This window comes from Erythrolamprus reginae, chromosome 3, assembly GCF_031021105.1.
Source record: "Erythrolamprus reginae isolate rEryReg1 chromosome 3, rEryReg1.hap1, whole genome shotgun sequence".
Lineage (NCBI taxonomy): Eukaryota > Metazoa > Chordata > Lepidosauria > Squamata > Dipsadidae > Erythrolamprus > Erythrolamprus reginae.
Window position 1 is genome coordinate 110,322,946 of NC_091952.1, and position 24,935 is coordinate 110,347,880.

The 24,935-nt window shown below is 38.8% G+C and overlaps 1 protein-coding gene and 1 long non-coding RNA gene across 3 annotated transcripts in view; both read right to left on the reverse strand.

Annotated features, from left to right (window-relative positions):
- Positions 1 to 24,935, reverse strand: part of LOC139164357 (uncharacterized) — a 283,996-nt gene that overhangs the window by 198,705 nt on the left and 60,356 nt on the right. The gene's annotated exons all lie outside the window — the stretch shown is intronic.
- The window catches only part of LOC139164352 (complement factor H-like), a 78,229-nt gene that overhangs the window by 23,049 nt on the left and 30,245 nt on the right, over positions 1 to 24,935 (reverse strand). For both annotated transcript variants that reach the window (XM_070746364.1, XM_070746365.1), the window contains exons 4-6: positions 22,598 to 22,780; positions 20,937 to 21,143; positions 16,395 to 16,574 (exon numbers count right to left, since the gene is read on the reverse strand). In XM_070746364.1, coding sequence (XP_070602465.1) covers positions 16,395 to 16,574; positions 20,937 to 21,143; positions 22,598 to 22,780 — 570 coding nt within the window. The remainder of the gene's footprint in view (positions 1 to 16,394; positions 16,575 to 20,936; positions 21,144 to 22,597; positions 22,781 to 24,935) is intronic.

Here is a 24,935-nt window from a genome sequence, read left to right on the forward strand (position 1 = left end):
CCAGGATTACTAATCCTGACACCCCTTCTGTACTTCATTGAAACAACATTCATTTGTTCTACCATTTTACAATGTTTTACATATGGTAGAATAGAATAGAATAAAATAGAATTTTATTGGCCAAGTGTGATTGGACACACAAGAAATTTGTCTTGGTGCATATGTTCTCAGCGTGCATAAAAGAAAAAGATACATTTGTCAAGAATCAACTGGTACACTTAATGATTGTCATAGGGGTCAAATAAGCAATGAAGAAACAATCCATATTAATAAAAATCTTAGGATACAAGCAACAAGTTACAATCATACAGTCCTTAGTGGGAAGAAAAAGATGATAGGAATGATGAGAAAAACTAGTAGAAATAGAAGTGCAGATTTAGTAAAAAGTCTGACAGTGTTGGGATAATTATTTATTTAGTAGAGTGATGGCGTTCTGGAAAAAACTGTTCTTGTGTCTAGTTGTCTTGGTGTGCAGGAGTCTGTAGTGACGTTTTGAGAGTAGGAGTTGAAACAGTTTATGTCCAGGATGTGAGGGGTCAGTAAATATTTTCCCCACCCTCGTTTTGACTCGTGCAGTATACAGGTCCTCAATGGAAGGCAAGTTGGCAGTAATTGTTTTTTCTGCAGTTCTGATTATCCTCTGAAGTCTGTATCGGTCCTGTTGGGTTGCAGCACCAAACCAGACAGTTATAGTGGTGCAGATGACAGACTCAATGATTCCTCTGTAGAACTGTATCAGCAGCGCCTTGGACAGTTTGAGCTTCCTGAGCTGGCACAGAAAGAGCATTCTTTGTTTTACTTTTTTGATGCTTTATTTATTTATTTATCTATTTGTTTTTTTGTTTTTTTGTTTTTTGTTTTTGATGTTAGGTGACCATTTTAGGTCTTGTAATATGATAGAACTGAGAAATTTGAAGATCTCTACCATTGATATTGTGTTGTCAAGTATTGTGAGAGGTGGAAGGGTGGAAGGGTTTCTCCTAAAGTCTACCACCATTTCTACGATTTTGAGTGTGTTCAGTTCTAGATTGTTCTGGTCATACCACAAGGATAATTGTTCAACTTCCCATCCGTATGCGGATTCATCATTGTCTCAAATGAGTCCGATCACTGTTGTATCGTCTGCAAACTTCGGTAGTTTAACAGATGGATCGTTTGAGATGTAGTCGTTAGTGTACAGAGAGAAGAGAAGTGGTGAGAGTACACAGCCTTAGTGGGCACCTGTGCTAATCTGATGTGATTTTTCCTAGCTTCAACTGCTGCTTCCTGTTATGAAGCTTGTGATCCACTTACAAGTGTGTTAAGATACCGCTAGATGATTTAGTTTGGTTAAAAAAATGTCCAGTATGGTGGTATTGAATGCTGAACTGAAGTATACAAAGAGAACCCTAGTGTAGGTCATTGGAGATTCAAGATGTTGAAGGATGTAGTGTAGAGCCATATTAACAGCATCATCTGTTGATCAATTTGTTCGGTATGAAAATTGCAGGGAGTCTAACAATGGATCCATGATGGTTTTCAACTGGAACAACACTAGCCTTTCAAAGGTTTTCATAACTACAGATGTTAGAGCAACTGGTCTGTAGTCATTCAGTTCCTTCAAGGAGAGCTTATTTAGCACTGGGATGATAGTCGAGCATTTGAAGCAGGAAGGAACATAGCACAATTCTAGTTTTTGTGGAGGGATGTAAATCACAGATATTAGGAAAGAATGGATTTCACAAGGAGAATAAGGTTTTTTGGTAAGGGTTTTGCTAATCCATCGGCAACATTACATTCCGACTCAATATAATACAATTTTAATATTCCATTTTTACCATCTTGTATATTTTGGAATTTTACAGCGATATATTTAGCTCTCGCCTTCATACATTCTGCTTCTGCAAGATGAATACCTGTTTGTGAATAATCAAGTGCATTTTAATTCTTTGTCCTTCGGCAATTGATAAATCCACAGCAAACTTCAGATAATGCTGCATATTCCACTTCCGCTGTCGACAAGCTAATTGATGTCTGCTTCCTTGACCTCCATGTTAACAAAATATTCTCATACAATATAATGAAACCTGTACATGATTCACAGTCAGTTAAATTAGCAAATGAACTATCAACCATACATTTCATGGTACAATTTTGCTTCTGTTCGGTCTTTAATCTATATGTTGCAGTACTCTTTAAGTATCTAATTACTCTTTTCAATCCCTTGCCAATCTTTTACAGTTGGTTTCAACACTTTCCTATTTAGCAACCCAATTGCATAAGATATATCGGGTCTTGTAAAATGGGCAATATGCAACACACTTCAGTGGTTCTCTTCCTACCTCTCCAGTTAGTCGCAGTTGGAGTTAGTGGGGGGTCAGAGGTCGACTTCAAGGTACCCTTGTGAGGTACCTCAGGGGTCAGTCCTCTTCCCCCTGCTATTCAATATCTACATGAAACCGCTGGGTGAGATCATCCAGAGGCATGGGGTGAGGTATCATCAGTACGCAGATGATACCCAATTATACATCTCCACCCCATATACAGTCAACGAAACAGTGGAAGTGATGTGGCGGTGCCTGGAGGCTGTTGGGGTCTGGATGGGTGTCAACAGACTCAAACTCAACCTTGATAAGATGGAGTGGCTGTGGGTTTTGCCTCCCAAGGATAATTCCATCTGTCCGTCCATTACCCTATACCCATACTATAGTGCTTTCCAGAATAGCAATACATCTCAAAAGTGTTCTGGTCTAGTATTTTGGTTATTTTTATTTCTTGCAGAAACTCATTCCAACCACAATCATACTGTCAGCCAGAGCAGAGTATCAACACTCAATGGCCCCAGGCCTGCCAGCAAAAGTGCATTTTTAAAACCTTTTGAAAAGCCAGGAGAGTGGGCGCTGTGTGAATATCTGGGGGGAGGGAGTTGATTCCAAAGGACTGGAGACACCACAGAATGGCCCTTCCCCTAGGCACCACCAGATGACATTGCTTGGCTGGCAGGATCTGGAGAAGGCTGACTCTGTGGGATCTGACCGGTCACTGGGATAAGTGAGGCAGGAGATCTGCAAGATATTCTATTTGCTTACAAACATGAACTGATGGCATCACAAAATAGAAGAAGAAGCTAAACTTCTCTGGCACTTTAGAATTCAAACAGACAAGACCTGCTACATAATACCCAAACTTAAAAATTGTTGATAAGAAAGGCATATAACAGTGGCTGGTTCTCTTCTGACAATAGAAGAGAAGAGAAAGAATTAGAGAAAAATCACAAAATACAAAGATCTTCAAATAGAAATGATGAGTCAATAGTGAAGCCACAATTTCAGAGTGAAATAAAAATAACCAAAATACTAGACCAGAACACTTTTGAGATGTATTGCTATTTTGGAAAGCACTATAGTATGATCTGTATAGAGCAGCAGGGCAGTGATGTAATCCCCTAGTTTAGGGAGATGGAAGTATCATTTGGACACCTCACCATACCATTGATATAATAATAATAATACTAATAATAATAATAATAATAATAATAATAATAATAATAATAATAAATTAGATTTGTATGCCGCCACTCTCCGCAGACTCGGGGTGGTTCACAACAACAATATAACAAATCTAATATTTAAAAAACATCTAAAACCCATCATTGAAATCATACAACACAAGAATACCATACATAAGCTATATAAGTCTGGGGGGGGGGGGTGTTATCTCAATTTCCCCATGCCTGGCAATATAGGTGGGTCTTAAGCAATTTATGAAAGGCAAGGAGGGTAGGGGCAGTTCTAATCTCTGGGTTGATTCCAGAGGGCCGGGGCTGCCATAGAGAAGGCTCTTCCCCTGGGGCCCGCCAGACGACATTGTTTAGTCGACGGGACCTGGAGAAGGCCAACTCTGTGAAACCTTATCGGCCACTGGGATTCATGCAGTAAAAGATGTGTAGGGCTTTATAGGTCATCACCAACACTTTGAATTATGACTGGAAACTGATCAGCAGCCAGTGCAGGCCACGGAGTGTTGGGGAAATGTGGGTGAATCTAGGTAGCCCCACGATAGCTCTCGCGGCTACATTTTGCATGATCTGGAGTTTCCTAACACTTTTCAAAGATAGCCCCCATGATATAAAATTAAAGAGCAGGGAAACCAAAATAAATATGTTTTAAGTTTTAACCCCATCTTAAGTTATAAGTGAATTGGACTTCTGGTTTACATCACGGTACAATCAGACTCAAAGGGCAGGGTTGCATACATTTGCACCAAGGACCCCATAAGGGGCTAAAGTCATCCTTTTGACCCAGGGCTAATTCCCTCTCATTTGACAATGAAGAGAAGAGGCAGCCATTATGACTGCCATGAAGCTGGAGCAGCTGAAGAAACAAAGAATATGCTGGAGTGGTGTTGATGAACAGTGACTTGTGGAAGTGAATTTTTAAAATCTAAAAGCCAATCTAAGGAAAAGTTCTGGTAAAGAGACTCTTGGAAAAATTTGTTTACATGGCAAAAAGTTACAAAGAAAAGTGACAGACCCAAAAGATCTTAAGAAGGGAATGCAAAACTTTTTAAAACATTGACAGATTGGATTTCTAATTTTTATTGGCAATAAGGCATTTTAAAATGCTGGAATTACTTGTTAGAATTTTGATTATTTGTTTGAATAAATACCAATTGAACCTTTTAGAATTTGTGCAATGTTGAGATGCACAACGTTGATGAATGTTGCGACCTACTGGTGAATGGAATAGAGATTATACTCCTATAACCATATGGAAAATACTGGTAAGACAGAGAAGAAAGTGGAAATAACACCTGGAGGACTGATGTGCTATCTACTGCACTATACAACACTTATCTACTTCATGACTACTGGAACTCTAATGGTGAAAAGACGGAAGATAAAGTGACTTTAAATATCAGAAGTTATGATTGACCTTATAGAGTGGGTTGAAGGAGACATTTGGAAATCTTCCTGGATTACCTAAAAAGAACTAAATTCACTAACTATGAGACATGAAGTATTCCCTGAGGAACAACATCAGGATTGAGTCAACACTTTCCAGATTAACTTTCTGAGGTCAAAGATAATTTAGAATCTTGGGCTACTGAGCTATATTTGGACTTATCAAAATAAGGGAAGATGTTTCACAGAGGGAAATAAGTGGGTTGCAAAGAAAATGATGCTGATGTTTCTAATCATTTATGATGTTATGATAAGGAATCATAGGGAGATAAAGTATTTAATGCAGTGGTTCTGAACCTAGGAGTTGGGAACTCTTTGGGGGTTGAATGACCATTTCACAAGGGTCTCCAAAGACCATGGGAAAAGACAAATTTCCATGGTGTTAGGAACTAAAGCTTCTATTCTGGTACCTTGAAATATATTTTTCAATCCAACCAATCAGGCATTTACAGTGAGGGTGTCCTTCTAACCTCCCTGTCAATCAGCTTAAGGTTCTGTTAGAATAATTGGCACTAGACCTTTGGTTGGGAGGGGGGGTCACCACAACATGAGGAATTGTATTAAGGGGTTACAGCATTAGAAAAGTTGATAACCACTGATTTAATGAATAACATAAGTGAGAGGTTAGAAAGTGTTCTACAAGGGATAATAAGTACTGATCAGAAAGCCCAGGAAATAGAGGAGATAATAGAGAGAACAGGAGAAAAATAGAACAGACAGATCAAATAAAACAAGAAGATAAGAAGGAGAAGGCAATAAAGACTTAGGAAACAATTCAGAGAAAATACATGTTAAAAGATCAAAACATGACATTGGATAAACAGAAAGATATTCTTGAAAAGAAAATAGAGACTTGGGAAGATCCTCTCGAGGCTTGACAGTCAAAGAGATGGAAGAAATGCTTAAGTTAAACAGGAAAGATCAAGATAGAGATGAAGAACCAAGGTAAGAATTTAGGAGACAAGTCAAAAATAAATAAAAATTGAAATATTAAAATGGGCAAGAGGATTAATAAATGGGAAATGGTGGGTAAAATCTTTTATAACACAAGACTAGCTTTACTAGCAGCTAGAATAGAGGCAGAAAGAAGAAATAGGGGAAATAATATTATACATACAGGGTGCATTCCAAAAGTAATGCAATTGAATTTCCCGCACCGCTCCTATTGGTCAGAGTGGGACCAAAGCACTTGGAGTAGGTGTGGAGGATGCTAAGCTTTGCCATGAAACCAGTCTCAGTGCTCTCCAAGCTGTGAAAATGGCAGGACATCAGTTATTATAAACCTCTGCGCGCCGACCATGTCACCAAAAAATGCAATCGATGATCGAGCAATGTTACGCGATTAAGTTTTGTGCTAAACTGAACAAATCTCTTGAGGAGACTAACAAAATGATTCGTGAGGCTTATGAGAACTCTGCTCTGTCCTACTCACAGGTTTTGAGGTGGTTAAAGGCCTTTAAGAAGGGTCGAGAAGAGGTTCACGATGAACAACGCTCTGGGCGGCTGTCAACCAGCAAAACCAACAACAATGTGGCTCGTGTTCAACAACTGTTGGATTCTGACCATGGATTGAGTATCAAGATGGTTGCCAATGAACTGAACTTGTCGTCTACTGTTGCGTTTCGCATTGTTACTGAAGATTTAGCGATGGGGAAAGTGTGCGCCAAGCTCGTGCCCAAGGTGAACTCAGATGACCAAAAGACCAACTGAGTCGAAATTTCAAGTGAACTTTTGCAACATTTAGAAATTGAACCTGATTATTTGGACACTGGCGATGAAACCTGGGTTTTTGAATACGACCCAGAAACAAAACACCAAAGCTCTGAGTGGCACACCAACCAGTCCCCCAAGCCCAAAAAGGCAAGAATGAACAAATCAAAAGTGAAAACAATGCTCATTATAGTTATAGTTTATAGTTTATTAGATTTGTATGCCGCCCCTCTCTGAAGACTCGGGGCAGCTCCCAACATAACAGTGATACAATACATTACAAATCCAATAGTAGAAAATTAAGTCAATTTAAAAAACATTAATAACACAGTAAAATCCGTAACTATACAATCATACACATACAACCTAATCCATCATAGAGTAAGGCCGAAAAACATAACAAAAAAGGGGGAAGAAGATGGAAATTATCCCCACTCCTGGCAACAAAGGTGGGTCTTCAACATTTTACGGAAGGCAAGGAGGGTGGGGGCTGTTCGAATCTCTCAAGGGAGTTAATTCCAGAGGGCCGGGGCTTCCACAGAGAAAGCTCTTCCAGCTGACATTGTTTAGTCTACGGGACCCGGAGAAAGCCAACTCTGTGGGACCTAATCGGCTGCTGGGATTTGTGCGGCAGAAGGCAGTCCTGGAGATATTCTGGTCCGATGCCATGTAGGGCTTTATAGGTCATAATCAGCACTTTGAATTGTGACCAGAAACTGATCAGCAGCCAGTGCAGGCCCTGGAGTGTTGGTGAAACGTGGGCAGATCTTGGAAGCCCCACGATAGCTCTCGCGGCCACATTCTGCACGATCTGAAGTTTCCGAACATTTTTCAAAGGAAGCCCCAGGTGGAAAGCATTGTAGTAGTTGAACCTCGAGGTGATGAGGGCATGAGTGACTGTGAGCAGTGACTCCCGGTCCAAATTGGGCTGCAATTGGTGCACCAGGCAGACCTGGGCAAATGCCCTCCTCTCCACAGCTGAAAGACAGTGCTCTAGTGTTAGCTGTGGATCAAGGAGGACGCCCAAATTGCGAACCCTCTCTGAGGGGGTCAATAATCCCCCCCAGGGTAATGGATGGACAGATGGAATTGTCCCTGGTAGAGCTGTTCAATAAATTACTTTTAAAAAATTAGTTGCATTACTTTGGGAACGTACCCTATATTTAATCTTATATGTATATATGCTTCCCTAGCTTGCACATCACTGTTAGAGCTAGGAAATGTCATGTATTAAGTAAAGAATAGAATTCTCTTGCTTAGCAACCGAATTTTGGGCTCAACTGTGGTCATAAGTTTTTCTTTCTTTCTTTCTTTCTTTCTTTCTTTCTTTCTCTTCCTTTCTTTTCCTTTCCCCTTCTTTCCTTTTTTTCCCTTCCTCTGTTCCATTCTTTTCCTCCTTTCCTTTCCTTCTCTTTCCTCCCTACCTTTCTCCTTTCTCCTCCCATTTCCTTTCATTGTTTCCTTTCTCTTCCCCTATTCCATTCCTTTCCTCCTTCCCTTTCCTCCTTCCCTTTCCTGCCTACCACTGCACTCCCTTTCCTTCTTCCCTTCCCTTCCCTTCCTCTTTTTCTTTCTTTCTTTCTCTTTCTTTCTTTTTCTTTTAGTTTATTTCCTTCCTTTAATCTCCTTTCCTTTCCTTCTTTCCTTTCCTTTCCTTTCCCCCGTCCTGTTCCTTTCCTGCTTTTCTTTCTTTCCTTCCTCCTAGTGGTGGGAGAAGCTCCACTCCCTCTCCCACTACTGAGAGAAAGGACTTTATTCACTGGATGCAGAGAGCGGAACCTGAGGCAGATGGCAGCTTAGAAGACCAGGCATGTGGGAGAAGCAACAAAGCTTCTCCAACACTGAGAAAAAGGAAGCGTCCCACTCCCTCTGGTAGGGCAGACAATATGCACACAAAATAGCCTCTAGGCAATGTTGGCTCTTCTATGACATGTGGACTTCAACTCCCAGAGTTGATGAGCTAGCATGATTGGCTCAGGAATTCTGGGAGTTGAAGTCCACATGTCAGAGGAGAACACACTGGAACTGCAATCCAAACTCGGCTGCTTCAAGTGGGAAGATATTCTAGTGGCACATAGGAGAGTGGGCCAGATGGATCATCTCAGACCCAGCCATGAGATTTTCCAGTGGTCCAGGCAACGGTCAAAAATCTCCGCAACCATGGCATTTGTCCCAAGTTCACTGGCTTAAGGGTTCTTTCTTCAAAGTGGAATGGGTGGGGTAGTGTTAACCCAGCTTTCCCCCCACTGCACAGTGGAAAATTTTCCCACCCCGCCCCAGGATGGCATAATTTCTGCCACCTTGCTTGCCTGCCACATCACTCGACAATAACACGCTTTTCCACCTGACAAAAGTTTCGCTTGTGCACATGAAAACCATTCTAAACTGTCGGTTCAGGAAGATTGCGTGCAGTTGAGCAAAAACATAGTAATTTTGGTCTCTCTTTATCGAATTCCTATACTGTTCTTGCGGATTTAAATAGTAAGGATGTTGGAGATATTAGCAAGGCCCCTCAGGCAGAGAATGAGGGAATATTCAAAGGGGAAATTGTTGTAAATGTCACCAAACCATCAAGTGCAGTTAGTAGAAATATAAAGAGGACACATTTTCTTGTGGGTGATTCGACTGTTAGAGGTGTTGATTTGGGACAGAGTAAGGACGTGGTGAAGGTGCTGAGGTGTCTCCCAGGGGCCACTGCCAGCAGGGACAGGAGGAGGATTACAAACATTGTCAAGGCTGTGAGTAAAGGTAATAACATTGATGTGGTGGTGCATCTTGGCACAAATGATTTGTCCCAGAGAAATGTCAATGTAGTAAAAAGAGATTTTCAATGTCTAAGTGTGGAGCTGGGTAAAATAGCAGATTCAGTGACTTTCTCAGAGGTGTTACCGGTTTGTGGCCAACAGGATAAAACAACGTGTATCATAGAGTTTAATGTGTGGTTAAAGCAGTGGTGTAAAGCTGAAGGTTTTGGCTATGTAAGTCATGATGTCAGTAGGTGGTCTAATAGGGAGTTGTTTAAGAGGGATGGTTTGCATCCATCATACAGAGGTACCCAGGTACTCGGTGAGGAATTCAGAACTTTTTTGGACAGGCATTTAAACTAGGTAAAGGGGACAGAGATGTAACTGATGTGGGTGATTTCTGTCCCCGACCAATGAGGATAAAGCAGTTTTTGGAAGCTTATGAAAAGGGAGCTGCAAATAAAATAGATGTAGTTGTTGATGATAAGGGGCAAACTAATAATGAAAATAATGTTCTTCGTGTAATGTGCACGAATGCTCAAAGCTTGAGCAACAAGCTCTGTGAATTAATGGCCATAATATCTAGAGATAATTTGGACCTGGTTGCCATAACTGAGACATGGTTTAAGGATTCTAATGAATGGGAAATATCCATACCAGGATATACACTGTATAGGAAGGATAGAATAGAGAGAAGGGGAGGTGGAGTAGCCATTTATGTTAAAGAAACTCTAAAAACAACACTAATTCAAAATACATGTCAAGATCTAGAGACCCTCTGGATTTGCATGCAAAATAAAGATGGTTCTGTCATTAGAATTGGGGTGATCTATAGGCCTCCAGGGCAATCTGAGGAATATGACAACAAGATGGTGGATGAATTTACCCAAATGGCAGTAAAGGGAGATATTGTGGTTATGGGTGATTTCAACATGCCTGATGTTGACTGGAATATCCCCAGTGCCCTTACATGCAAAAGTAAGAATATAGTAGAGGCCTTTACAGGAGCAGCTCTGGCACAGCTGGTTAAGACACCAACTAGAGGGGAGAATATTCTAGATTTAGTTTTTACGAATGGGAATTGGGTTTCAGATGTCAAGGTGGGAGAAAATTTAGGTTGCAGTGACCATCTATGTTTGTGGTTTGATGTAAAAACTCATTGTGAGCAATCCTATAATGCAACCAAAGTATTGGATTTCAGAAAAACAAATTTTAATGCAATGGGGGAATATTTAGATAATGAATTAAAGGGGAGGGATAAAATGGCAGGAGCGAGCACCCAGTGGACTGTATTTAAAAAGGCCATCTTAAAAGCCACTGGACTGTATGTAAGACAAATAACTAAAGGTAAAAGGAAGAAGAAACCGCTATGGTTTAGCAATGATGTAAGGACTATAGTCAATGAAAAAAAGGCTGCCTATAGGAGGTATAAAGAGTCTGGAAGTATAGCTGATAGGGAGGTGTATAAAATGAGACAGAAGGAGGCGAAACAGATAATATATGCTGCTAAAGCCTCAAAAGAGGAAGAAATTGCCAAATCTCTAAAGAAGGGGGATAAAACCTTCTTCAGATATATTAGTGATAAGAAGAAGAAAAACTGCGGCATCACGAAGCTTAGTACCGGGAAAAATACATGCATTAATGGGAATAAGGAGATCGCTGACCATTTCAATAGCTACTTCTGTTCAGTTTTCTCAAAAGACACCTTACAAAATAATACTATAGAGGGATATAGCATTGCCTCCAACTGTACGGATTCAGCTCCAGTGATCTTAGAAGCCGATGTCTTAGAAGAACTTGAACGATTAAAGATAAATAAGGCAATGGGTCCAGATGGCATCCACCCCAGAGTTCTTAAAGAACTCAGATCTGTCATTGCTACCCCCCTGACTGATTTGTTTAACCAATCCTTGTTAACAGGAGATGTTCCTGAGGATTGGAGAATGGCAAGTGTTGTGCCTATCCACAAGAAGGGCAGTAGAGAAGAAGCTGGTAACTACAGGCCAGTTAGCTTGACATCAGTTGTCGTTAAAATGATGGAGACTCTACTGAAAAAGAGGATAAATCAGCACCTAAAAAACAATAAATTATTGAACCCAAATCAGCATGGCTTTACTGAAGGCAAATCATGTCAGACTAATCTCATTGATTTCTTTGACTATGTCACAAAGTTGTTGGATGAAGGTGGTGCCGTGGATATTGCCTACCTGGACTTCAGCAAAGCCTTTGATACGGTTCCACATAAAGAGCTGATAGATAAATTAGTGAAGATTGGACTTAATCCCTGGATAGTTCAATGGATTTGCAGCTGGCTGAAGCATAGACACCAGAGGGTTGTTGAGAATGGCGAGTATTCTGAGCAGAGTCAGGTTACAAGCGGTGTGCCACAAGGGTCTGTTCTGGGTCCTATTCTTTTTAATATGTTTGTGAGTGACATAGGGGAAGGTCTGGTAGGGAAGGTTTGCCTATTTGCCGATGACTCTAAAGTGTGCAATAGGGTTGATATTCCTGGAGGCGTCGGCAATATGGTAAATGATTTAGCTTTACTAGATAAATGGTCAAAGCAATGGAAACTGCAGTTTAATGTTTCCAAATGTAAAATAATGCACTTGGGGAAAAGGAATCCTCAATCTGACTACTGTATTGGCAGTTCTGTGTTAGCAAATACTTCAAAAGAAAAGGATTTAGGCGTAGTGATTTCTGACAGTCTCAAAATGGGTGAACAGTGCAGTCAGGCAGTAGGGAAAGCAAGTAGGATGCTTGGCTGCATAGCTAGAGGTATAACAAGCAGGAAGAGGGAGATTATGATCCCGCTATATAGAATGCTGGTGAGACCACATTTGGAATACTGTGTTCAGTTCTGGAGACCTCACCTACAAAAAGATATTGACAAAATTGAACGGGTCCAAAGACGGGCTACAAGAATGGTGGAAGGTCTTAAGTATAAAACGTATCAGGAAAGACTTAATGAACTCAATCTGTATAGTTTGGAGGACAGAAGGAAAAGGGGGGACATGATCGAAACATTTAAATATATTAAAGGGTTAAATAAGGTCCAGGAGGGAAGTGTTTTTAATAGGAAAGTGAACACAAGAACAAGGGGACACAATCTGAGGTTAGTTGGGGGAAAGATCAAAAGCAACATGAGAAAATATTATTTTACTGAAAGAGTAGTAGATCCTTGGAACAAACTTCCAGCAGACGTGGTAGATAAATCCACAGTAACTGAATTTAAACATGCCTGGGATAAACATATATCCATCCTAAGATAAAATACAGAAAATAGTATAAGGGCAGACTAGATGGACCATGGGGTCTTTTTCTGCCGTCAGACTTCTATGTTTCTATGTTTCTAAAAATGTGTTCATCACTCTATAGCTTATGGTTTTCTTGGTGATAATAAGCTAAAATAAATAAAATCCATATATATTTTATTGTGATAGCATAAGTAGTAAAATGAAACAATTGTGGAGTGGACTCAGTGGGTCAAATCTACATATTTTCCTTATGTGGGACTGGGAGTACACAAGAACCACCTGTGAGGAGGGCAAGAGCTTCCTCATTCAGAGATGCTAAAACTGTTTTCTTTGCTTCAAATTGAGCCCTCTCCCCTTGTCTCCATTAGCCAGCATCAATAGTGCCACATGGCTGGACAAACAAAACTAAATAAAAAGATTTAGTTTATGGTATCTTTCTTTCCATGCTTCAAACCCAGAGCCCCACCCCGCCTCCATTAGCTGGCATTAGCAGCCAAACAAAGTAAATAAAAGTGAAATAAATGATGAATCAGTGCCACATGGCTGGCCAAACAATTTTACTACAAATGATGAATCTTTCTTTCCCTGCTTCAAATCCAGAGCTCTACCCCGTTTCTATTAGCTAGCATTGGCAGCTAATCAAAGTAAACAAAAATGAAATAAATGATGAATCAGCAGCATGTGGCTGGTGAAACAATTTTACCATAAAAGATGAATCTTTCTTTCCCTGCTTCAAATCCAGAGCCCTACCCTGCCTCCCTTAGCCAGCATCAGCAACCAAACAAAGTAAATAAAAATGAAATAAACATGGAATCAACTTCTTGCCCAAGGAAGGAAGGGGAAAGGAGGATGGAGCATGGAGAAAAGAAGGAAAAGAGGAAAGCAATTATTTATTTTATTTTATTTAATTATTTATTTATTTGTCAAACAATTATAGGATGGTAATTTGTAGAAATAAAACTTTAGATAAGTAATGATAAAAAATAATGCTAGAAGACAATAGGACAGGGATGGTAGGCACAATGGTGTGCTTATGCACGCCCCTTATAGACCTCTCAAAAAGAGGGAGAGGTCAATTGGAGATAGTCTAAGGTTAAAGGTTAAATTACTTACCATTACCAGCACAGCAAAGTCCTCAAAATTGCTGTCTCCTTCTCCAGAAGCTCAAACGAAGTTTAAAAAAAAATTAAAAGGGGGCAAGGCTAGGCCACAAGGGCAATAGTAAGGCAAGCTGCTGCTGCTGATGGAGGTTCCTCCCCACAGATTTCTCTGAGGCATCACTCACTATATATAAGGAGAGGTGAGGTGGGTGAGGTGATCAGTGAGCCAGCGAATCAGCAAGCTGCTTGCTCATCAATCACTCTCCCAGTGCATGCTCAGATGAGTTTTTTTAAAAAAAATATTAAAAAAAAAAAAAAGATTGTGGTCTTGAGCAACCGCCAGTCCAGGAAGTGATTGACCATTTTCGCTACCGGAATGGGATTAATCCCCCCCTCCATACTGGCTGCTGCCCACCATTGCTATATTCTATCATCTACCAATATATATATATAATCTATCTATATCATCAACTTATTTCTCTATCATCTCTCTCTCTCTCTCTCTCTCTCTCTCTCTCTCTCTCCCCCTCCCTATATATCTATATCTATATTTATATCTATATCTATATCATCTATATCTATATAATCTATATCTATATATCTATATATCTATATCTATCTATCCTCTATCTATCTTCTCCTCCTCCTCCATTTCCAGGCCCCAAATCTGGAAAGACTGGGGAACTCTGATCTAACAGATGGGATTTGCAGAGTTGTAAGAGAAGGAATCTTAAATCTCATGGGCCCATAAGCAAAGGACTCTTTCCTTACTTGCCTTTCAACCATGGCACCAATAAATTTTCTGAGTTTGGCCTTGGTCAACATGTCATTACTTTCATCTGTTCCCCAGCCCACAAGTGGCTTTAAATTATATTTTTGTCAGAATTTATTTTATAATCCCTGTAGGCACAAAAATGTAGACCAACAAGGGTTGAGGCATTTCATCTTGCATGTCAAAAAATGAATAGGACAATTCCTCAGTGTTTTCTGTTTTCTGTAATAAAGTTAATTCTCTTCTAAATACAAGCTCTATAGAAAACCATCAAGTGGATAGTAATTCCATATTTTTTTTGGATAAATATATCATATCTCTTTGCCAGGCAGATTTCCAGACAATGAAGTCCAGGAGTGGTTTGCTTGTGGCTGCACAAATACTATTATAGTCAATCAGTACAATAACTTCACATTTGAAGTATGTGGAAAACATTCAGAATAGTAGTTTCACAATTCATGTAAACATAATGATCTCTGCACACAACTGTTTCAGGATCTGGTAAACAATGGAGATACACATTTAGGAGGTGGCACAGAGAGGGAATTTGGTTTTAGTTGATGTATGTTAATGAAGTATCAGTTTCATGGAGAATTAATAGACTTGTACATTCTGCATGGGAACATTCCAAAGATCACAGAGAAAAATAAGTAATATTATACTTTCCCTTCTCAATAGCCTGGATAAAATGTTGTAAAATTATGTTCACCACAAATGAAGAAAAATGTTTTAAATTCAATATATTATTTACATTTGTCACACAGAGCATATACACAAGACATTTGTTGCTCCCAGAGCCATAGTTCCCTCTAAGCTGAGCAGGTGAGCAATCGCTCACTTAAAAATCATCATCAACTCAGAGTTTTCCAAACCTGCCCAGAAGCCGAGAGGGAAATTTTATTATTATTTCTGTGTCGCCCAGTCCCGAAGGCACTGCCGCTCAGACACTATACTTTTCCACCCACCCCAAAAAAATTTTAGAGAGAACACTGCCCAGAGCTATCAAAAAATCGGTGGAAGCCTTTCATTGTAACTGTCTGTTTTGCTCTGTGTAAGAAAGGAAGCCATAGCCTGGAGCCATCCCAGGTTGCATTGAACTCACATGTCTGTTTTGCTCTGTGTAAGAAAGGAAGCCATAGCCTGGAGCCATCCCAGGTTGCATTGAACTCACATTTCTAAAAAAACCCTACTTGAACTAAACCTTAAAAAGAACTGTAAAGAAAGAAGGGGCTTCTTCTTCTCCTGGGGCAGAAGGCAGCAGCTCAGTTGGGGCACAGGGCAATTCCAACTTACCTCTCTTCAGCTTAGCTTCCTCCCACATCAAAACAACCTCCCCCCAATATTTTTTTTAAATAAAAATGCCCAAAGCAAGATGGCGACCGCATGCAGTGCTGGAAACCTGGCATTTGAGCATGCACATAATGAAATGAAAAAAATTCAAGAAAATTCAAAAAATAGATGAGGAGAGATAAGAGCCTTCATTGAGTGAGTAATAAGAAAAGAAGTTTATATATGATTGATTTTAAGCATTGTTGTTATATTTATAACTATTGTTTTATTTTATGGTGGAGAGCATGAAAAATGGTTCAAAAGTCCAATAAGAAGTTTGTTTCTGAAATTCTGGTAGAGCTGTTGGGTCCATTTTTCACCATCCACAGGTTCTAGTGGCTTTCCTGAAGCCCGAGGAAGGCAAAAACAACCTTCCACACCCTCTGGAAGGCTGAAAATCAGCTGGCTAGGGCACACACGCATGCTGGAGCTAACATAGAGCAATGTGTGCCGTCAGATATGCTCCATGTGCCACACTTCTATAAAATTAAAAATATCAGCCATTCTACAATCATTGTAATGTATACTAGTTCCACTTACTGATACATTTTGGTGGAGGTGACCATCCATTCTTTGTGCATTCAACCACTTTTTCTCTATCATCTGGTTTAATAGTAAATTCAGGGTCACAACGAATTCGAATTAGATCCCCATCATGATATATAGTTCTTTGAGGTCGGAAAGTACCATTAGATATTCTTGGAGAGTTGCATGTAATTTCTAAAGAAAATAAACCATTTATTATATAAAAAAGGAAAACTCATATCAGATTGCAGTCATTGATTTCCATAAGTATAGATAACAAAATAATTACTATTTTTAATATCTATTCTTATGGCCTATCCATGCCCTGCTCAGCTTGATCACAGATTCTGAGGATCGGGAGACAGGTGTGTTTTGGTATCCTAGACCAGTGTACTTGGCACTAATGTTCCCTCTAAGGCGTACAGCCTTTTCTAAGGCCACGCACAATGGAGCCGGATGTTGGAGTTGGGGACGGGGAGCGACAAAAATGTTCCTTCAAAAAGTACAACACCAATTATATTTCTAACTTATTAACCATTATGCCAAAGTGCTTCCTTCTTTCTATAAACCAAGAAAACCTTGCATAGCCAATCATATGTTAACAAAAGAAAATTAAAAACAAAACATAAACATAAACATAGTTTATTATTATAATCAATACTTCTAAATTTATTAAAACAGATCAGCAATTCCTAAATTTATATATCTAGAAAAAATAATTTTAAAAAGAGTAAACAAAACAATACTCCAAGCTTAATCAACCCTTCTCAAACTCCACTTTCTTTAATCTGAGCAGAACTTTGAACCAAACCCTTTTCTTTATTATTTTTGTATCCCCTTTTAATCCCCTCTTCCATTTTATTCTTTCTATTCTTCCTTCTAGGAAGAAAGGACTTTGTTAGAAAAATAAAGGGGTTATTGGATCAAACCTTGGACACTTGACAACATAGTTATGATGGTGGCAATGTCTCAGGGTTATGTGAACATCTTTTGGGATCTTCTGACAAGCAACTTCAGGGATTCACTTAATGACTGTGTCAAGAAAGGTGGTAAAGTGAGGCAGAACTCACTTAATAACTATCTTACTCAGGAGATAGAAATGTGGGCCTCCATTGGGGTCAGAACAGAAGTCAAGGATTATCTGCCTGACCAGTGCACTCTTTTAGAAGCAGGTCAGCAGATCAGGACTCCATTTTGAAGCTCCACAGAAAACATCTAGGAGGAAGGCAGTTTGGCCTTGACTTACAATGGTTCATTTATTGACCGTTCAAAGTCGCAACGGCCCTGAAACAAGTGACGTATGCCCCTTTTTCACACTTAGGACCTTTGCAGCAGCCCGATGATCACAGGATCAAAACTTTGCTGCCGTTTCATATTTATGACTGTTGCTGTGTGTGCTGAGGTCATGTGACCCCCTTTTGTTTCTAACCGATCCACACCCAGGCATGAAAATATGCCGCTCAGACATTATATTTTTTCGCCCACATCGAAAAAAAATTAGAGGGAACATTGCTTGGCACCCAAGTCTGATAGTGAGGAGGCTGGAGAGAATGTGCAGTCAGAGGCTGAAAGCCAACCAGGGACTGTTGCACCTCTAGAGGTGACCATGAGTGACTCAGCAGAAGAGGATTAGCCCCTTCTCCATGCAACAGTGTGCAGGAGTATTAGCAGACAAGAATGGCTTAGGAGGAAGATATCTATGTATGAATAGCTCTATAGAACACTTGGCCACTATTTTACTCTTATTAGAATCTAAAATATTTTACTATTTTAGAATCTAAAATATACTTTGAAATTAGTCACCTTGATTAAAAATGTAAGATCATAAATAAATTCAGAAAATTGTTATAATTATTCTTCCCCCTCACTCTGATTTTGAATTGAAATAGAAAGCTACAATTTAACACCCCTATACCCCCATACTTGATATCCTTGTTGTTGCTTTTCAGTCCCACTGTGGAGCCCAGTAGCATTTGCCACCACCTGCAACATTACAAATCAGGGGTTCTACATTGTAGTTTTTCTCCTGCCTGAGGTTACAGTTTCAGTTAATGGTGACACGGAACAGAGGTCAGGTCTTCAAATTCTTGATGGTGGAGCTTTTAGTATTTTTAGTAGTTCTTGGCTGCTATTTATTTGGAATATCATAAGTAAATTCAGCATGTTGCTATAATTATCCTTTGGTTTGGTTTAGAATTGAAACATAAAGCTGCAATTTGATACTCTGCTTATCTCTATTCAGTCCTGTTGTTGATTCCAGTAGTATTTTCAACCACCTGCAAAGCTGTAAAATTAAGAGCTCCACATTGTAGTGATTCCACTCCTGCCTAAGATTGTCACTGTTAATGGTGACAGAGGAAAGAGGCCAGGCTTTCAAATGCTGTGATGGACCCCACTGGACTTGTTCTTTTCCCAAACTACTCTCCAAATTCTACTCAGAGTAAGAAGTGATCCTTTATCTATAACGATAACTCAGAGGTAGACTATCACCAATAACAATATAGATGGATTCAATTACTGGAGTGATGGATGAATTGCTAGAAGTTCTGAAGGCTTGATTACAACAGATTTCCTGGAAAAAACTGATCTACGTGATTTTGAGATTTGGTATCAAATTCTTACATGTCATTCAACAATTAATTAATTTTTCTTAAAATTGCCCTGAGGATACCATCAAAACATCAGTTAGTCTAAAATTCAATGTCCTGTATGTTCAGTGTATACTCTTAGCTCTGCTATATTACAGCTGTGGGGGCTGCACTGGCTACCAATGTACCTCTGAGTGCAAACCAAGGTCTGGAAACCTCTCTCTCTCACTCCCCCACCCCGGGTTTAAAGTTAGTTATAGCTCAAGTATAGGGCATGTATGACAATTTTCCAAATAACCATGGTTTGTCTAATCTGGATGGCATTACATTTACTAAGAGTCCCCAGCTTTCAGGTTAGTCAGGGAGTGACTAATCTTCTCTGCAAAAATATTGTCCAGGACTGGTAGCTGGAGCCCAATGATATTCTGGGCAGTTTTAATGATTTTTTGTAGAGCTTCTCCCATACTACAAAACCTCTCCACCTCCTTGCCATTTATGTGCAATGGTAAATATATACCTCAGTTCTTTAGTGTTTTTGGTGTAAAATTATTTTCTTTATACCACAAAGTCAGCCCTTGTACTTGCTTTCTATAAGCAGACTCATTGCTTTTATTAATGAGCCCCCCCCCCCGTGGTATCTCCATTGCATAACACCAACACAATTATTAAATTTGTGTATCTCACACAAATTTAATAATTGTGTTGGTGTTATACAATGGGGTTTAGTTTAGTTTAGTTTAGTTTAATCAGATTTGTATGCCGCCCCTCTCCGCAGACTCGGGGCGGCTCACAGCCGTGTCATGTGTATACAAGAAGTAAAGGAAAGGGCTTAGCGCACAACCCTGGGGGGCTCCTTTGCTTAATATCAGAATAAACAAATGATCAGGTCCCATCCTTACTGACTGTGGTCTATCTGTCAAAAAAAATCAAATACAAAGCATGATCTCTAGCTGTAATTTTTAAAAAGTTTCTATATTCTTGCTAGGAAATACATTGTAATTTCTTTTGGTATTGGTACTTAGATTTTTATTTGGTATGATTCAGGTTAGTTGGGAGTGATATCATATCTTCTCTTTGCAGCTCCACTCCTTGGAAACAGTTGCCTTAAGTTGAGTGTGACAGCCACTCTCCTGGTCTTCTTGAAGCTAGTAGATCCACAGGCACTTTTGTCTATATGTGTGCATTTTTCTTATGATTTAATTTTAATCATATTATTGATTTTTTAAAATTATTTTATTGCTATTTTAATATCTGTAAACTGCCTAGAATCCACAAGGATAATCATGCTACAGAAATGTCATGTATGCATAAACAAACCAACATCTCCACAAAGTTCTTTTGATACCTGTGGTGAAACTGTTGGTTCTGGGAAAGGTGGAACTGCTAAAATTGTGAAATGTCCCTCATTATACATTCACTACTCCACTAGTCCCAAGATCAAATGCAAAGCAATGTTCTCTAGGTGTAACTAAAAAAAGTTCCTACATTCTTGTTAGCAACTACATTGGAATTTCTTTTGGTATTGGTACTTAGATTTTGGTATGGTAACAGTTTATAAAATCCTTAAAAACAGAAATATGTAGGAAGTCGGGTATGGAGTTTACTGTTGGCAAAAGTAATTACCATTCAATGACATAAAAATATTACCGTGTAGATGAATGGGGCAGTTTTTGCAATAACTTAGCCATAAAATGGCCATAGGTGTGTCTTTCATTACACTACTCCCTTTCCAGAAATCTGCAGTCTTTCAGGTTTCCCCTATTTCAACTATATCCCAAGTGTTTCCATTGGGCCCGTGCAGAATGGAAAGTGTAATCCTGCCAGGGAGATTTCAGAGAGATAAAAATATCTGTCCCAGTAAATGATATATGTAAATGATTGCAGTTTATTCCAGTTCTAATGGTAAATGGGCTCAAACTGAAGTGCTTTGGTGTTATCCAGATTATAAAATTAAACTTTTTAAAGTCACCTTTGCATTTTGGAATCAATGGTAGTCTCCCATCACAATGGATTAGAAAAGTTGATTGGGAAGAATTTGCTGCCAGGACATATCCTGTTTTACAAGTGAGCTCAATAGAAAGACCATGTTGCACAAATATATTTTCAGGTACATCTATTTCATCTTTAACTTCTATCTTCTGGCTTTCCAGTTCAGTCCTGGGGATCAAACAGGGATCTGACATGAAAAAGAAAGGAAATTCTGTCAGGATCCAAATGCATCATATTATCATTGCAAAATGTTAATAGTAGAATTTAGTTTCCATTCACTACCCACTTCACCTCAGAAATGAAATGAAATCAAATATAAAATAAAGCTGATTCAGGCAATTAAAGAATTTTTATGCAAGAGAGAAAGAAGGCAGTTAATCTTAACGATTACAAATACTTATGAAAATTGAAAAGAGGATGGAAGAAGGATTTCGCTAAACATTAATGGATTAAACTCACAAACTAAAACGAAGCAGGTGTTTACAAGACTCCAAAAACTACAGATAGATATAATCCATATCTCACAACAACAAAATAATTTACTAGTAAATGCAAAACTTTGTAAAACATTTACATCACTATCTCAACAAAAGAAAAGGGGAGTGGTAACCTACATTAAAGACAAACTAGAACCACGACAAACATTCAAAGATGACCTTATTGAAAGCAAAACATAAAGGAGTTTAGGTTTTGTCTCTGTAAACTAAATTAGGATGGAATTCAATCTGATAAGAAATGCTGAGATTTTGTTTTTCTTAGAATGTGAGAACATGTTGCAGCTTTGAGAGGTGAATCAATAGTTTCAAGTAGAAATGTAGCTGAACAATGTTTAAATTCTGTCTCCTTTTGAAGATAATTCCTGTTTCTTTAAAGTCAGCAAAATTCGTAGGGTTCAATAAAAATGTAATACCATAGTATAGGAATGTTTCTGTAGTTTATAACCCACCTCGTCAGAATAATTTAGGTTATATTATCCAGCATCTTGCTTCTGTAGGGTGCCATTCCCTTGCGGGGGTCACCAACAAAACATTTGTTTGAATACAAAACAGAATAAAACTTTTATGTTCTCTTTGTGCAAACATCTGGAATATCATATATTGGCTGTAGCAAGGGGGGCATTTGCCCAAGTTTGCCTGGTGCACCAGTTCCAGCGCTATCTGAACAGGGAGTCCCTGATCACAGTCACTCATGCCCTTATTACCTCAAGGTTCAACTACTGCAATGCTCTCTAAATGGGGCTACCTTTGAAGATTGGAAACTAAAATTGTGCAGAATGCAGCCGCATGAGCAGTCATGTTCACTCAGCGCAAACACCCAGAAATCTTCACATCTCTTCAAGACCCCCTGCAATTTGCATACCGAGCAAATAGATCAACAGATGATGCTGTTAATATGGCTCTACACTTCATCCTTCAACATCTTGAATCTCCAATGACCTACGCTAGGGTCCTCTTTGTGGACTTCAGTTCAGCATTCAATACCATCGTACCGGACATTCTCTTAACCAAACTAAATCAGCTGGCGGTACCTGAACACACTTGTAAGTGGATCACAAGCTTCCTAACAGACAGGAAGCAGCAGGTGAATAAAAATTACTAATTAAAAAAATAAAATTGAATAAAGATTTTCTTTTCTATTTACCTAGGCAAATGGGTACCTTTGTCCAGGTCCCATTGTCACAAAAAGATCTGTTCTGGCCTTCTATGGCATAATAGTTTTGGCATCTGAATTCCACTGAAGAGCCAGATCTGTACTGCTTCTCAGACAAAGTAGTAATGTCTCCATTCTCAGTCCTGGGTGGACCACTGCAGTTTTTTCCTCTCTCTATTAAATAGAAAAAAACAATAGGCCAGGAAAAATTAACTGAAGTTGCTGACATTCCCTAAAATAACAATTACAAATAATGGTTTAAAATTGTTATTATTATTTTTTTTTTGTAATTTATTACTTATTATTGTATTTTTCAGTGTATAAGACACACTGGAGTATAAGATGCACCTTAATTTTGGGGGAGGAGAACAAGGGGAAAAAAATCTGCTTCCACTTCCCATCAATTTGCCTCTCAGCACATAGCAAACACTGCAGATGATATACACTCTTTGCTGTATATTTCTATGCATGTGTGCCTGACCCATTGAAATAACAAAGAATTGGAGAAATGTACATTATGGCAGTATATAAATGCCAGAAAGTTTTCTTAAATGTAGTCACACTAATTCCTCTCAATTATTTAAATAGATCTACTCCAAATATGACTAAGTCAGGGTCTAACTGCCTTATCTTAATACTACAACAGGACTATACTTGTGCAGATGCTGTTAAAATTGATGTGGCTTTCTGGAAGTATAGTTATTCTCTGCTATTTAAAAGAAGATACAATAGCACTGGGCCTCTTCAGATCAAACATTTATTTTTTTAAAAAACTTAATTATTAAAAGTTGTTTAGAACAATAATAAAGCAGTCTTTAAAAAACAAGTCTAATAATTTGAACATTCTATAGCCGTTTATAGTTATTGACTATAACTATAAAGCAAACAAAAAACAGCCAATTTCAGCACAGACTCATTAGCACAAGAAAATAAAAATCTGCTTCTACCTCCCAGCAATTTGCCTCCTTGCAGTTTTAGTTTCACGTTCAGTTTTAGCACAAGCAGCTAATAGTTTCAGGCTGCAGGCATTACCATAGTCTATTGCTGCCTGCCTGCAGCCTGAATCAACTAATGGTCAGGAAGCTGATCAGTGGCTTGTGCTAATCAGGTTCTGCACTATTTGCTGCAAGAAGGCAAATTGCTGGGAGACAGAAGACAAAGTATGGGGGTGGCTGGGGAGGGCTACATTCAGTGTATAAGACACACCCAATATTTCACCCTCTTTTAGGGGGTAAACGTGCATTTTATACTCCCAAAAATATAGTATTTGTGAAACTCAGAATCAAAACGCAATCTACAACTCAATAAAGCACAAATGCTCATGACCGCTTTTTTCTTTTTTCTTTTGCTGTACATTCACAAATAGAGCATTGATTGTGCTCTATATTGACCAAGACCTTGACAGAAATATATGATGTAACAGTATGTAGAATTGATCTTGGAACAAAAGGAAAAGAAATGCAGCCAAGGGAATCATCAGATAAAAGGCATGCCAGGAACAGACACAGCAAGTGGTTGAGAAGACACCCTTCAAATTTCAAGTGTCTTAATGGGGCACAGCGGGGGAAGGAAAGTACTTTAGGATTTCAGGATTCTATTAATGTAAATCTAAAAAATTTAGAATTAGCTAATCTGGCCATTCATCATGTCTGGTCTACCTTGGATGATTGACACATAATCACTTTCCATTAAAGACTGTGATCATCTCAATTACATAGAGATGATAAAATAACTGCATAGTAATATCAGTATTATATGATTGCAGATTCCACTGGAAAAAAGTAAATTAATACATGCAGGATACGTTATTCTCAGGCCATGATATGTATATATTTCAAACTTTATATTTTGTTGTTTCACTCGTTCTAAATAGCATGCTAACAATTTATCTACTTATTCAATTTACATCACTTTACAATTATTTTATAAATATGTTTCTTAGGAGAAATGTTTCTATCAGATTGATAATGCACAGAATTTAGACTTCCACCTATAAATTATAATAGCACTTAGACTTATATACAGCTTCACAGTGCTTCACAGACCTCTCTAAGCAGTTTATTGAGTTAGCATATTGCTCCAAACAATCTGGGTCCTCATTTTACTCAGAAAGATGGAAGGCTGAATCAATCTTGAGAATTGAACTGCAAAACTGCTGGCAGTTGGCAATCAGCAGAAATAGTCTATAGTACTATGTTCTAACCACTGCACCACCATAAATGATGATGAAGGAACAGAATGACAATTTTTAAAAAAATCTTCTGAACTAATTTTTTGTAGGGCTATAAAAATTATCATAACAATCTGAGAATTAAATGTCTTCAAACAA